Source organism: Ambystoma mexicanum, chromosome 5q (assembly GCF_040938575.1).
Source record: "Ambystoma mexicanum isolate Mex_15411 chromosome 5q, UKY_AmexF1_1, whole genome shotgun sequence".
NCBI classification, from domain to species: domain Eukaryota; kingdom Metazoa; phylum Chordata; class Amphibia; order Caudata; family Ambystomatidae; genus Ambystoma; species Ambystoma mexicanum.
In genome coordinates, this window is record NC_090933.1 from 81,636,872 (window position 1) to 81,649,746 (window position 12,875).

A 12,875-nucleotide genomic window follows, 5' to 3' on the forward strand; every position below is an offset into this window, starting at 1 on the left:
TCATAACGTGATACAGCAATATAATTCATCAAAGTACCAGGGTCAGAATTAATTAACCTCCAATTTAAAATAAGCCGACACATTTTAGTTACTGTGGTGATGCCATTAAGTATGAACCCCATCTCTAGGTAATCAATCGGAATCCTAAACTGACTCCCAGTGGTTGTTCTGAGCGAATAGCCTTCCAACCTCTCTAGTTCAGATATGAACTCACACCCATATTTCTGCACGAAGAAAATTAACGGGGGAATTTTAGCCTTATAGACGTCAATAATTGTCTTCAAAAGAATTACCACTTTGTTGCCGGACAAATGCCATTAATCCACCTAGCTATTGCCATGCCTTCATTCTTAATTTCTCCGTATGTGGCTTCCAATTGGGTCGGTTGTCAATAGTATGCCAAGATAGTCATATTGCTAAGAAACTCAAGAGTCTTGGTGCCTAGTTTCCAGTTATGTTTATTGGTGTTTTCGCCCATATTGAAATACCATGATCTTCATTTTATTTATATTGATAGTCAGGCCAGTTTCAGAAGAATACAATTGTAGCGAGTTCAACTGGTTTTGTCGACCATTCGGGGAGGTAATCCAGTAAAACCAAATCAACGACAAACAAGCCATTGGACACGAGTCATGCCTAATCTAGGTGCAGAGGCCAGGTTTGCCTTCAGCGCATTTGGAAGGTATAAACTGGAAAAAATCGGGCACTATTTAATATTGTGCTTCACCATGCCTTGTTCGTAATGTTGGGTTCATTGCAGTCATAGTTTGTGTTGCAATTGGCTCAATGCCAATATGTTCGGTTTCATATGAGATATATAAACCTTACACTTCTCAGACACAAGGTTGGAGATCCCTGCACTCTATGAAGCCAGTACACAGTGACAAATCTAAAAGAACAAGTTTTTACAATATCTTGGAGCCCATTAATATTCCTTAAAGTATTCCTCATTAGATGAGCAACAAAAAGTTACAAATAAAAAAAGAAAGCCACTCACCCAAATGGAACAGTAGTACCATCCAGACTGGGATTGAGAAGGCCCTCAGATATCGCTCTGTGCTTGCATTCCACTTGAAAGATACTGCCAACACATAGGCAGCCACTAATGTCCATACCTGGGAAAAAGAAAGCAAACAAACATGCAATGTAAGCAAGTTGAAAGAAGGCAGAATGCAATTATTTTGGAGAAAACGCCAATTGTGCAACTTGACCGATTACATTTTAAACACTGCTTGTTTATTCATACTTTGGAGCATCAAACCACCATGCGGATTTAACAGAACAATTCACAGTGTTCCATAGCAATTTGCTAAGTAATTCAGTAGGTTTGCTAATTAAATGTACACCTGTGTAGCCCAGCTGGCGGTTTAGATTTCCCTGTTCAATGAAACAGCTCACCCTGCATTCCTCTCTTGCCATCAGGACTCTTGATCCCTCTTTTCTCGGTCCACTGCAAGTTCAAAAGACGCTAATGGGGAGAGAGTACATCAGTAATCCTCTCCTCCAAGTGCCAAATGCCCATGTACAGAAAAGTCTCTCAAATAATTGCAAACCCAAAGTAATCAGGATGATACTTTTATTAAGCTAACTATTTCGATTTGGCAAAGATCAGTATGTATTATCTTTATTTTTTTTAAACTGTCGCGCACTGCTCTGTCTTCATGTTTTTCAGTAAAGTTTAAGCCTGTGTATCTAAATCTCATAGTATGAACTAGATTTCATTTAGTACATCATGTTGACGAGTAAACACTTTTGGAAATGCACATGACGACAGGCCAAATGCTTTTGATGGAAAACTCTGATCTGCTGGTTGCATGCATTTGTACAACTGGTGCTTAGCCCATGAGCCGACTCCAAATTCTTTTACATTGCATCTTATCACCCTCTTGCTTTTTACCGGCTACCCTGGAAGTAAGATGTCCACAAACTACAATATTTTACCTATTTTGCTCAGTTCTCTGCCAGCTACCCCATCCACTCTGCTTAGTCTCCTACTTTCGTTCCTCTTACATAATTGAATACAAAAAGCAAACTAGTTCAGGCAAAGTAGCGATCAATAGTTCACCCAGTCCGTAGATCTACAGGCCTATTGCAATAGCATACACAGTAGTTAGCTCTCAGAGCTCGCTTTGCTCTATGATTACATTATATATTAGCACCTGCAGGAGAGAGATGGCCAATCCAGAGGCTGAACACACAGGCGGAATCCACAAGTACCCACGCATTTCATGCCGGCCCAGCCTTCACCCATTCTTGGCAGTGGAGCTACAGGCAGGGGTGGACTGGCCTTTAGGGAACGCTGGAGATTTCCCGGTGGGCCTCTGCACCCTGGACCTCTTTTCTGTGTTATTTCCAAATTTTCTCATAGGAAAAGCACTGGGCTTGCTGAAAATGTGTCATATGGGGCCACTTAAAACTTTATTTCCAGGGCCTCTTTTGGTCCCCAGTAATTATTTCCAGGGCCTCTTTTAGTTCCCAGTCCGGCCCTGGCTACAGGCCACCTCGAGCCCCACCCCCCCCCCCCCTGCCCCCACCCCATCACCCACCACCACTAGAATTCCTCAGTCAGACCACCTTCCCATTTACCTGTGTTCCTCCTGCCCAACATCCAGGTTCATCAAATAGTTATTTCCAACAGCAGATGTGTAATTTCTTTTTACGGGAAGCATGAATTACACAAAGCCTGCATCCCTCAAAAATAAACACAAGAAAGTACAAGAAAGTATCAGCAGTCCACGTGGCAGCTCGGATTTCTAATAGTGAAAAATACTGCTTTTGTGGGAGCTTAGGCTGGAATGCTGCCCTGCCCTACTACAAAAGTGGCATTTAATGCTATACTGACAACAGTTGATATCAATTACAGGCAAGGGCCATCTTGTATATCTGAAGTTGACAATTACCCTGAATTGCTGCAACGCCATACTAGCGGGCTCATTCCGACTATCCCAGTATCCTGGCGGTAGAGCCGCCAGGATACCCGCCTCTGGTACTTACCTTTACTGGCACCCAATACCGCCGGATTACGGGTGCCAGCGGTTCAGTGTAAATCCCCATTCATGGAGTCACATAAGAGCCCATGAGGGGATTTTCTGTCATTACCACCACCAGCAATGCCGGAGGCATTAACAAGGGTTTGACTTTCGCTGGAGGTAACCCAGGTGCCCCACTGCCACTCCTGTAGTCGGATGGCCTGGTAAAGTGCTGGTATCCACGGACACCAGCACTTTTCTAATGGACAGCCTGACTCAGAACGAGGCACAAGGTACTTGATCTCCAGCTGCGACTTTCCTATCACATGGACCTTTACGATTCATGAAACTTCTGAACCGCCGCCTTTCACAGCAATTGATGGGCCAAGCATACTGTGTACGGGACACTGCTCTGTGCAACACCGACTGCACCGAACTGCAATGAGCCATTGCACTGAAAACTGTTTTCAGAGCCTTTTCATCATAGCTAGTTATTTATTTGTGCCATTCATGCAGTACAGTTTACACTCATCTCACTAATGTCTTACTTCAGAGGTACAAATAAAATGCTGTATGTGTTGCTCATTTTATGTCTTGTGTACAAATAATTTCTAGTGACAATACAAATATTTGTACAAAACTGCTAATCAACTATGTGTGTTTGATATGAAGAAAATTTGAATTACCAACCACTGCTAATTAAAGTTTTGAAAACCAATGTATGCTTTGCGATGACAGTTAAACTGTAAATAGTGTATCTCTTTCGTTCGATTTTGAGCTGCAACCATAATGTCCCTTTAACAACATTTTTCACTGAAAAGATCAATATTTAGCAAAACATCTTTCTTAGAAAGAGATGGCAGGGTTGCAGCAAATAATATAAAAACAAATGAAATTCAGCAATTCTAGAAATCTATGCAACCATTACTCCCGCCTCTCCCTCCCCCCTACCTTCATACACCGCTCAGACTAACACTTAGGACATCAAAGATCTAACAATCTCTCCATTATAATCTCTCCATTCCTCCCCTCGATGTACCGAATGGAAGTGTTAGCTGCATCAGAGTGGTTTTGTGCAGTTTCAATGGCTAGGGTAGGTCGACTTAACTCTAAGGCAGCTTTTTGCAAAAAAGTGGGCAAGGAATTTGTGAACTGTTCTAAGGTGACCATCTCTATTAGTTCTTCAAGGGATTTGTTATTGGCCCAAAGGGCTGCTGTGTTTTTCGACACATTCACCCATTTCTAAGGGGGGTTTCTCCCGTGTTTACTCTAATAGCCCGCTATTTCTGCCGCAAAAAATTGCAAGTTTGCCCCACTCTTTTCAACAATCTTTCTTTGATGGATACAAAGATGGCTCTCTGAGCAAGATTAAGTAGTTGATAGGCAGTTTGTAGTTATCATTTCAAGAGAGGAGCCAAATAGCACCTTTTAAGTTTAATCCTAGATGTTCAGCTAGGCGCTCAAAATTCGAGAATAAATTCCCTAGATCCTTGCATTCTAGGTATGGTTGAAGTACCCCCTGTGGTAGTAGGCGTCTAGCTTGTAAATTTAATTTGTTTAGATTTTCTAGGATTCTAGCTCCAACCTGGATTTCATGTGCCGCCAACTAGGCTATGACAATAGCCAGATTGGCCATTTCTTCTGGTGGGGTAAGGGTTCCTTCTGTGTTCTTTTCTTAATCAGAAAAACAAACCGTGGCGACATCCTTTGGTTCTGGGACATCGATTGGCTGATGCGAGGTCCTCGCCTTATGGACGTCACGTGACATCAGACGTCACGCTGCACGCCAGCTCTGCCTCCGAACTGCTGCATTCTATTTAAACAAAGCCCGTGCAACAAACAGGTGCTTCTGATTGTTTACCCGCTATCCTGAAGCTCTGTTGCCATTCTCGTTTCCAACACTTCCTGAACGTTTTCCTTGACTCGGATTACTTACGGACCGCATCGGGCTCCGCCCACACTTTCTTGCTACTTGTTATGCTGTCCTCTCCCCGCACACGCAACTCACAGTACAGCGTTTTCATAGCCTCGCTCACTAGTTGGGGCTCCTCAGGCATCCAGCAAGTCCCTGTTCAGTAAGTGTTCAAATACCATTGTTGGTATTTCAGTCTCGCTACCTTTTCCTGAGGTTCTCTGTTCCCGGCTACTGACAGTGCAGTAACACGGGGTGTTAGTTGGCCTTACTGTTCATTTTCTATTTTGCACGTTAGCCTCGCTTTCGATCTGAAGTTATCTTGAACTATCCACATTGCTTCTACAAACACCATATTCTGGCTATATATGAACATTTATCTCCCATTGACTACAAGGATCCACTACCTCATCCAGGTCTCTTTTCATCCAGTGCACCAATCCGGCTTTAGTGCGTCCCTTGTGCCATACGGGTTATTCCCTCTACCAATATTCCTTCCCATTTTGTATCTTTTTTGAGTCATCCTCTACACTCTGGACAAACACACCATAAGAACAATTACCCGTTCTACTGTAAGAAGGATTTCAATAGGTAGGTGACCCTTACTTAATTCATTTTCACTTGCATTCCTAGGAGAATTCTGGAAGTGTTCCTCCAATTGGTTTAAAGAAGGTCTGGCATTTCATGTTAGTCTAGAGGTCTCTCGGATATTATAGCTACATTTCTGAAGGCTGGGTACTGAATACTGTTCTCTTGTTACAGCCTGGTGTTTTCCTGCTTTGTGGATTTCCTCACCCTTTCAAGTGATGAATTTCTCTAGCCTGCAATTGCAACGGCTAGTGAGATGCATCCCTAGGAATGTCTCTTGTTCGACTAGTAAAGTATGTGTATCCGAGGCAGATACTACCATTATTCAATCCAACTGTACTCCTTCCATACGGAGGGTCCATTCCATGTCTCTGGTGAGTCCCTCCTTGTTTTGTTTATTGTTACTCTGCAAGGATTTTGGCTGAATTGCAACAAAATCAGAAGCCTAGAAATGGAAGTCACAGAAACCTTGACCCAATTAATGCAGATGGTTACCGATCTAAGGAATGACATGACTTCGGCTCACGACTTGATGCGCCATCGCATTGATGTGTTGCAGGTCCTGTCCTGACGTCCATCCAGGGTGATACCTTGTCTGCGGCTGCATCTTCAAGTTCCAGTTTACCGGCACCCAGACAGGATCCCATACCGGTATCATGTCAATCCAGTTCCCCTTGGCTCTGGCTGAACAATTCAATGGCAACACCAAGGCATACCGGATTTTCGTGAACCAGTGTAGGCTCCACTTCCTCTGTCGGCCTGCATCCTTTTCTGATTCAACTACCAAAGCAGTGTTTGTACTGTCGGCAGCTGGTAGGGCCAACCCATTGCTGGAGACGAATAGCTACCTCCTATGACTGCGACGCTCTTCATACAGCCATAAGCAAGGTCTTCGATATGAGATACAAAACCCAAGCAACCGATTAGGAGTTACTCAATCTGCAACAAGAAAATCTTACACAATTGTCGTACTTGGCCATGTTTAAATCAGCTTGCACCAGAAACCGACTGGCCCGAGGACAAAAAGGCGGCTGTATTTTATAAAAGGGACTGTCTGAAGAGTTAAAGGACACTGTTGCAACGTTTTCGGTTGCCCATATGGGATTTGCTGAGCTTTTGGATTTGGTCCTTCAAATAGACGCCTGTAAGACCGAGAGGAAGGGAGAAAGGAAGAATCAATCCCATCCACTGCTGGTTACCGACAACCCGACCGTTAAATCTTACGATCCGCAACCAATGGTGTACCAACAAAAGATAAACTGGCAAAAACGAGTTGTCTAAAAGTAAAAGAAACCCTAGAATATCTGATGGAGCACAAGTACTACAATGATAAACATAAACAACAATATAGAAAAACAACAAAAATATATGAAGATACAACACAAACTGGTAAATTTGAAAGTGTTGATCCCAACAATACGGAAAATATGCTTGATCGCTGCACAATGCATCCACTACATTCAAGAGACACCATGGAAAGTGCACTAGACACATACTAAACACGTCAAGCTAAAGGCTCTCCAATGGCTGTATGGGAAAAGAGTTTAGAAGTATGCACTTACTACTCTTCCCTACAGGAAAAGGAGGATGATATGAAGGACCTAAATAAAATCAGAGCAACTGTCACGCCCAAGGAGTATCTCAACTCCTTCCTGACGACGGAAGCCGAAATGGAAGTGGACCCTCCCACCTTGGTTGGCAAGGGATGATGATTATTAGATAACAGGTAACCTCAGGGCAGCCAATGAGGGAACGGGGGGCACAGGGTTAGGGAGAAGTTGCGGATAGGGAAGGGTTGTTTAGGAAAACCGGATAGAGGATTAGGGAAGTTGCTTTTGGATAGGTAGCGGGGAGATGAGGAAAGAGATGTACAAACATGCACCTTGTTGGATCATATCCTGCTTAGGTCCCTTGCACCATTATCCCTTATTCTGGAGGCGGTGACATACTAAACCTTTACCCGAGTATGCCCCTTCTTGGTTCAGGAAACAACACACCCGTAACCACACCCTTTCTTATTTAAGAGTGTGGAATGTAGTTACCTGCCTATCACTTAACATAATGCACAGCAAACAAACAGTAGCACATAAAGCAGCCACATTGAAACAAACATTGTGTATGGCCCAATTCACAAAGAAGAACATTATAGCACTGGTAGATAACTGAAAAGAAGCTTTCAGCCCCTATAAGGGTTTGTCATGACGGGAATACATGTAGCAGACAAAGCGTAAGCGCAAACACTGAAAGCATGTGCATAACCAAATGTTCAACGTTACTTTCCTAATGTGATTCTAATCCTATGTGCGCGTCTTTGAAAACGTTCCAGGCTAATGAGCTCAAGTGAGCATTATCGCCACAACTGTTCATACATGCCCCCCAACAAATATAATTCACTTAGCTGATGCCTGGGGGAGTCCTTCCAGGAACCACTCCAGGCAAAGTTATGCAGGCGATGTATCACTGCGGCCACATCTCTCTCTGGTCCTCAATGCCGGTAAGCGGAGCGCAAGGCAGCAAACAAGGGAGCATATTCTCCAAGTCTCAGTTACCCCCGGTCCCAGGTCTGCCTCTCCAAAACATTGCTTCTGCCTCCTGTGGGCCGTACCAGTGTCCACTGAAAATAACCAGCCAGCGGAACAGGCCGGGGAGGAACTTTTCAATGCACCCACGACTTTGCGCGTGTAACACACATGCTCCCTCCACAAGTCCTCATGGGAGTTGTAGTTCAACGCAGTCTGGGATCCCAACACACCACACCTCCAGGACTTATTAGCCAGCGTGTTGTGACTCAGGCGGCAACCCTCTCCATGCCGAAATCCAGCACCCCAATTGCTCACAGCAACAGAGCATCGTTGTCTCAAAATTTATTCCAGGGATAGAAATTAAAAAAAGTGATAACTAGGAGCTAAAAGCAGCTCCTGGGTATCCATCATCAAACAGTGACCAGGAGCTGCCACTGGGGAACCAGGAGCTTGAACATAGCGTTCTGCAAATCCAACTTCCACATAAGATGCAAACATATCACTTTATCCATTATTTTTGTCCCCTTATGCTTTAAATGTCATATAGATTGTCCCAAATGCACAGAGTAGTTAAATTCACATAGGTGTGTTTGCTCAGCATCAGTCGGCTTGGGGAACCAAGTGGGGTCAATCTAACCAGGCTCATTAAAGCCAGCTAAATAGCTCCCAACTCCTCACAAATTCGTACCCTGTATTTTGAAGATCCAAGATACTGTCAAAACATTGAATACATTGTTCAGCTTTATTTGAAAGAGAACTAGTAACTCTATGCTATGGAGAACCCACTTTACCAGTGTGTCAGCTAGTGAAGATAAGACATGTTGGAGTCAAGTATCTTGGCACATGTGTGGCACACAAGAATTATGGTACCGAGATCACGACGTTTGCTGCATGTTAAGGAACATAGGTCCTCCTACATGGTTTGTTACACTCAGTTGTGCAGAATATGAAAGATGATTTAAAGACGTCGGTTATCAAACTCATGAAGTAGTTTGACAAAGATTGCCAGGCGGCTAAAAATGCATTACTTGTGGGACTATGGAACAAAGAGGTGTTTGGGTAGAGAAGCTTACTGGATCAGCAAACATTTGCTCCACCCAGCATTTGCACGGTCATTATATTTAAGACTCCGTATGGGTATGTTACATCTCGCTTACTTATCACTCGCCTGGACTATGTCCCCATTTGCTACTTGCCCGATTTGCCATGACTCAAAACTAAAATATTGTACACATTTTTTTTCTGCACAGGGTAAAGAAATAGAAGGGCCATTTACTTAACACCAATTTTACGTGGCAAAGTATCTGGCATTTAAACAACGCTATAGTTGTGTGCAAATCCACTATAAAGAGTTGAACAATATTTGCCATGGCATACATAGAACCTTGCTAACTAGACAGACACTGTCATCTACTGAGTAAGGGCATCTATGTTGTTCCTGTTGTCAGTTGATTGAATTAGTTGTTTATTTACACACTTCACTGGCTTGTTTTGAATGAATGGTTGTATTGATTATTTAATGTAGTGATTAAATTGGATTACGTTTTATATTGCAAACAATGTACTGTAAATATATTGTTGATGTGGCTGTATGGCATTATGTCGAATAAAGCATTTAAGAGAAAAAGAGAACAGAGAGGACTTCCTAAGCACTGCAAACCAAAATAAAGAAGGGATAGACTTAAAAACCACAGAATTCCGTTCTCTAGATTCTGTAAATACTTACACCACATTTGTATAGCCATTTTACATTTCATCTGAAACAGAAATTGCCATCAACTTGGAGAAGTAGAACACTAAATTTAGAGAAAAGAATACCAATCTAGAGGAGCACCACATATTTACATGCTTTTGTTGATAACATGCTCCCCGATTTAGCCAGGACAGTGATGACACGGTCTTACACTGTATTGAAAAACACATTTCCTTCAAAAGCCCCTACAGAAGACTATTGAGCTATGAACTCATACCTTACATTTCCAGCGACCGTGCGGCAAATATTTCCAACATCAATATCTAAACAAAAAAAACACTACACCAAGTGTCATTTTGGATTCCCTAGACAAGTTTGTACCAAATGTCAAGTAAATATTTTCATGTCTGCTGTTAGACACAGCGTGGAAGGCAAGTCTCTAAAAAACACATAACATTAAAAGAGATGACGCCTCCAAGTACATAAAAGACTACACTCTGATCTATGTATTCATTATCCTTGTGGAATGCCAATATAGACATTTAATAAATTGCAGACAATTTAACTGCAGGTGGAAGATAGGTTGTGGCATATCTCATCAAAGCGAAGAAAACGGAGCTAAACGACCTATGGGATGAGATTATATATGAAAAATAACCTTTTTGAAAGATTGTGCAGCTTCGGTGCCAGAATGGATATAAGGATTATAAGAAACTGCAGGTCATTTAACAGGTACAGCCTTGTAGGGAAAATGTAAAAAATATTCTCTGGCTAAACCTTGGTCCAACTTCATGTAACACAAATATTTAAATGACATTTAAAAAAAGAAGAGTACTAAAATCATACCAAGAAATTAAATACATAACTTCAGACAATACCAACAGCCAAGACATCTTAAAAAAAATATCAAATTGACATGTACTATCAAACACAGAAGTCCTTCTTTAGAAACATGTGTTTGTATGAAATAAAACAATACTACCAATACAAAAAAAATGTCATACCAAATGAAGCAGCTGGCAGATATTCAACATTAAATTGTGAAGTAAGTCTAGTAAGACTTTCAAAACCCAGTCTAAGTAACCATGCAAAAGTATTCTTTAAAATTGCAGAACACAAAAAATGTTATTACATGACTCCACTACAGCTAATCAAACCTTGGATAAATGAGGAATAAATATTAACTGCATTCGAGGCAACTGAAAGCAGCATAACAAATGCCAAATGTAAACAATATAAAGCAATGTTCGAAGATGAATGTCATCAAGAAGAAGAGAAAGAAAGAGCAAAGGGAGTAAAACATCTATTGCTGTAGCCAAATACCACTCTGAGAACCACTTACACAAAATGAAGCAGAAATCACCATGGTGCAATGCAAACAATTTGAACAAGATTCATGAATGTTCAAAGCACTGTTAAATGATGAACAGTTCATCATTTACCTGGAAGTCACAGACGAAATTGAACATGGATTGCAACATGAAAACAAAATGTGTAATTGCAGTAAGTGCAAAACTCTGCTCTTTTATTAGTGGTGAATTTGATTCTGCCAAAAATGTTCTAATAAAAACATTTAATATGTTTTACAGGAAAAAATAGACAATCTTTCAGCTGTTGTAACATCCGTTCACAAGTCTAGCTGCTTACAACACAGGAGTTATACCTTTATACTATTACTTCTCCCAGTTGAGCATCAAAACCAATAGGAATATTCCAAATTGTCTGCAGAAGCTGCATTTGAGGTAGTCATAATTCTACAACAAAGGTTCTTCAACTAGATGAAGACTGAATTACTCGACTACATCTCAGATGCAGGTAACGCAATACTGACATTTTCAACAAACCAACGACGAATTGGGGGTGGTGGACCAATTCTCCTCCTTTGGATTGCCTCCTCCCCCCTTGTTCAGGGGGGAGGAGGCGATCGAAAGTGCACATATTTTTTCCAGGTATCCGACTCCTATTCAAGAATAGATTGCATTCTCTTAGAGGGCAGCTTGAAAAGGCACGTTACAAAATTGTTAGGCAGAATCCTGTGCAGTTCCCTTAGGGAGCACTACAGAAGATTAGGACTACAGGTGAGAGCAATAAATCCCGTTTGGTATCAGTCTGTACCACAAAGATTTAGTTGGTAGCTGTGGCTAAGCAGTCAGACTTATCTCAAGAGGGAGATGAGCAGTATTCAGGGTTTACACAATAGGCCTTCATTAATATAGCACAAAGAAACACTGACCAAAGCTTTGTATTAAAAAGGAGTGTATATACACACATATATATATATATATATATATACATACATACATATACATACACATACATACACATACACCTTTTTGTAGTTGTCTTCGCGCACTGACCGGCCGCCTTGCAGATAGGGAGATCAGCGCGTCGGAGGACAGGGTGAACACATATCGGAGGCGGAAGGTCTGTAAACGTGCTCTTCTCTTTCTACTTTCCTCCACACAGGCTTTGTGAGGCTTCGAGACAGTCTGTTAAAGACAATACAGCCTATGCACACTGGTGCTGATTGTATATGCATAAGAGCTAACAAGTGTTCAAGGTTCTAAGAGGCAAGCACCACACTGACAATACAGTGCGTATCAATTATGACAACACAACAGGAAAGGGAAAATCTGCGAAAAGCACAAGCTGCATCACTTTTCTGCGAGAAGCAACCCATACCCAACAAAGACACACCCAAGGAACAAGCATTAGAGACACAGCCCAACAATGAAATTAAACTTTTACGAGAATTGGAAAAACTCCAAAAAAGAGAAATTAGCAAATGGTGGGAGGAATTCTCTCTTCAAAATTATATTGATGCGGGACGCATCCCTAGAGGTTTACGTATCCTCACCACACCCTCATTCAAAGAACAAGACCCTGCCATGCTACAAGAATGGGGAGAATCTAGTAATACTTGCTCAGTAAATTTCCTTAATATTTTGATCAAATATGCCAGAATGGACAGATACAAAATACTGGATAAAATACAGGAAGTCGAGGAGCAGTTGAAAAATATAGAGGCAAGTGAAGAGGGTAAAAACATGCGTATTAGCATGGAAAAGGGATACAAAGTGTTCGAAGAAGACATCAAACTACGCAGAGGAAATTTATTAGAGATAAGAATGATTACGAACAAGGGAGAGTACTAACATTTGCAAAACGTTTTGACAAACTCAGAAAAAAAC

General features: G+C 41.7%; 1 protein-coding gene across 4 annotated transcripts in view; it reads right to left on the reverse strand.

Annotated features, from left to right (window-relative positions):
- TMEM245 (transmembrane protein 245) overlaps nucleotides 1-12,875 on the reverse strand; it is a 956,632-nt gene that overhangs the window by 910,476 nt on the left and 33,281 nt on the right. For all 4 annotated transcript variants that reach the window (XM_069620553.1, XM_069620551.1, XM_069620552.1 and 1 more), the window contains exon 2: nucleotides 998-1,115. In XM_069620553.1, the coding sequence (XP_069476654.1) occupies nucleotides 998-1,115 (118 nt within the window). The remainder of the gene's footprint in view (nucleotides 1-997; nucleotides 1,116-12,875) is intronic.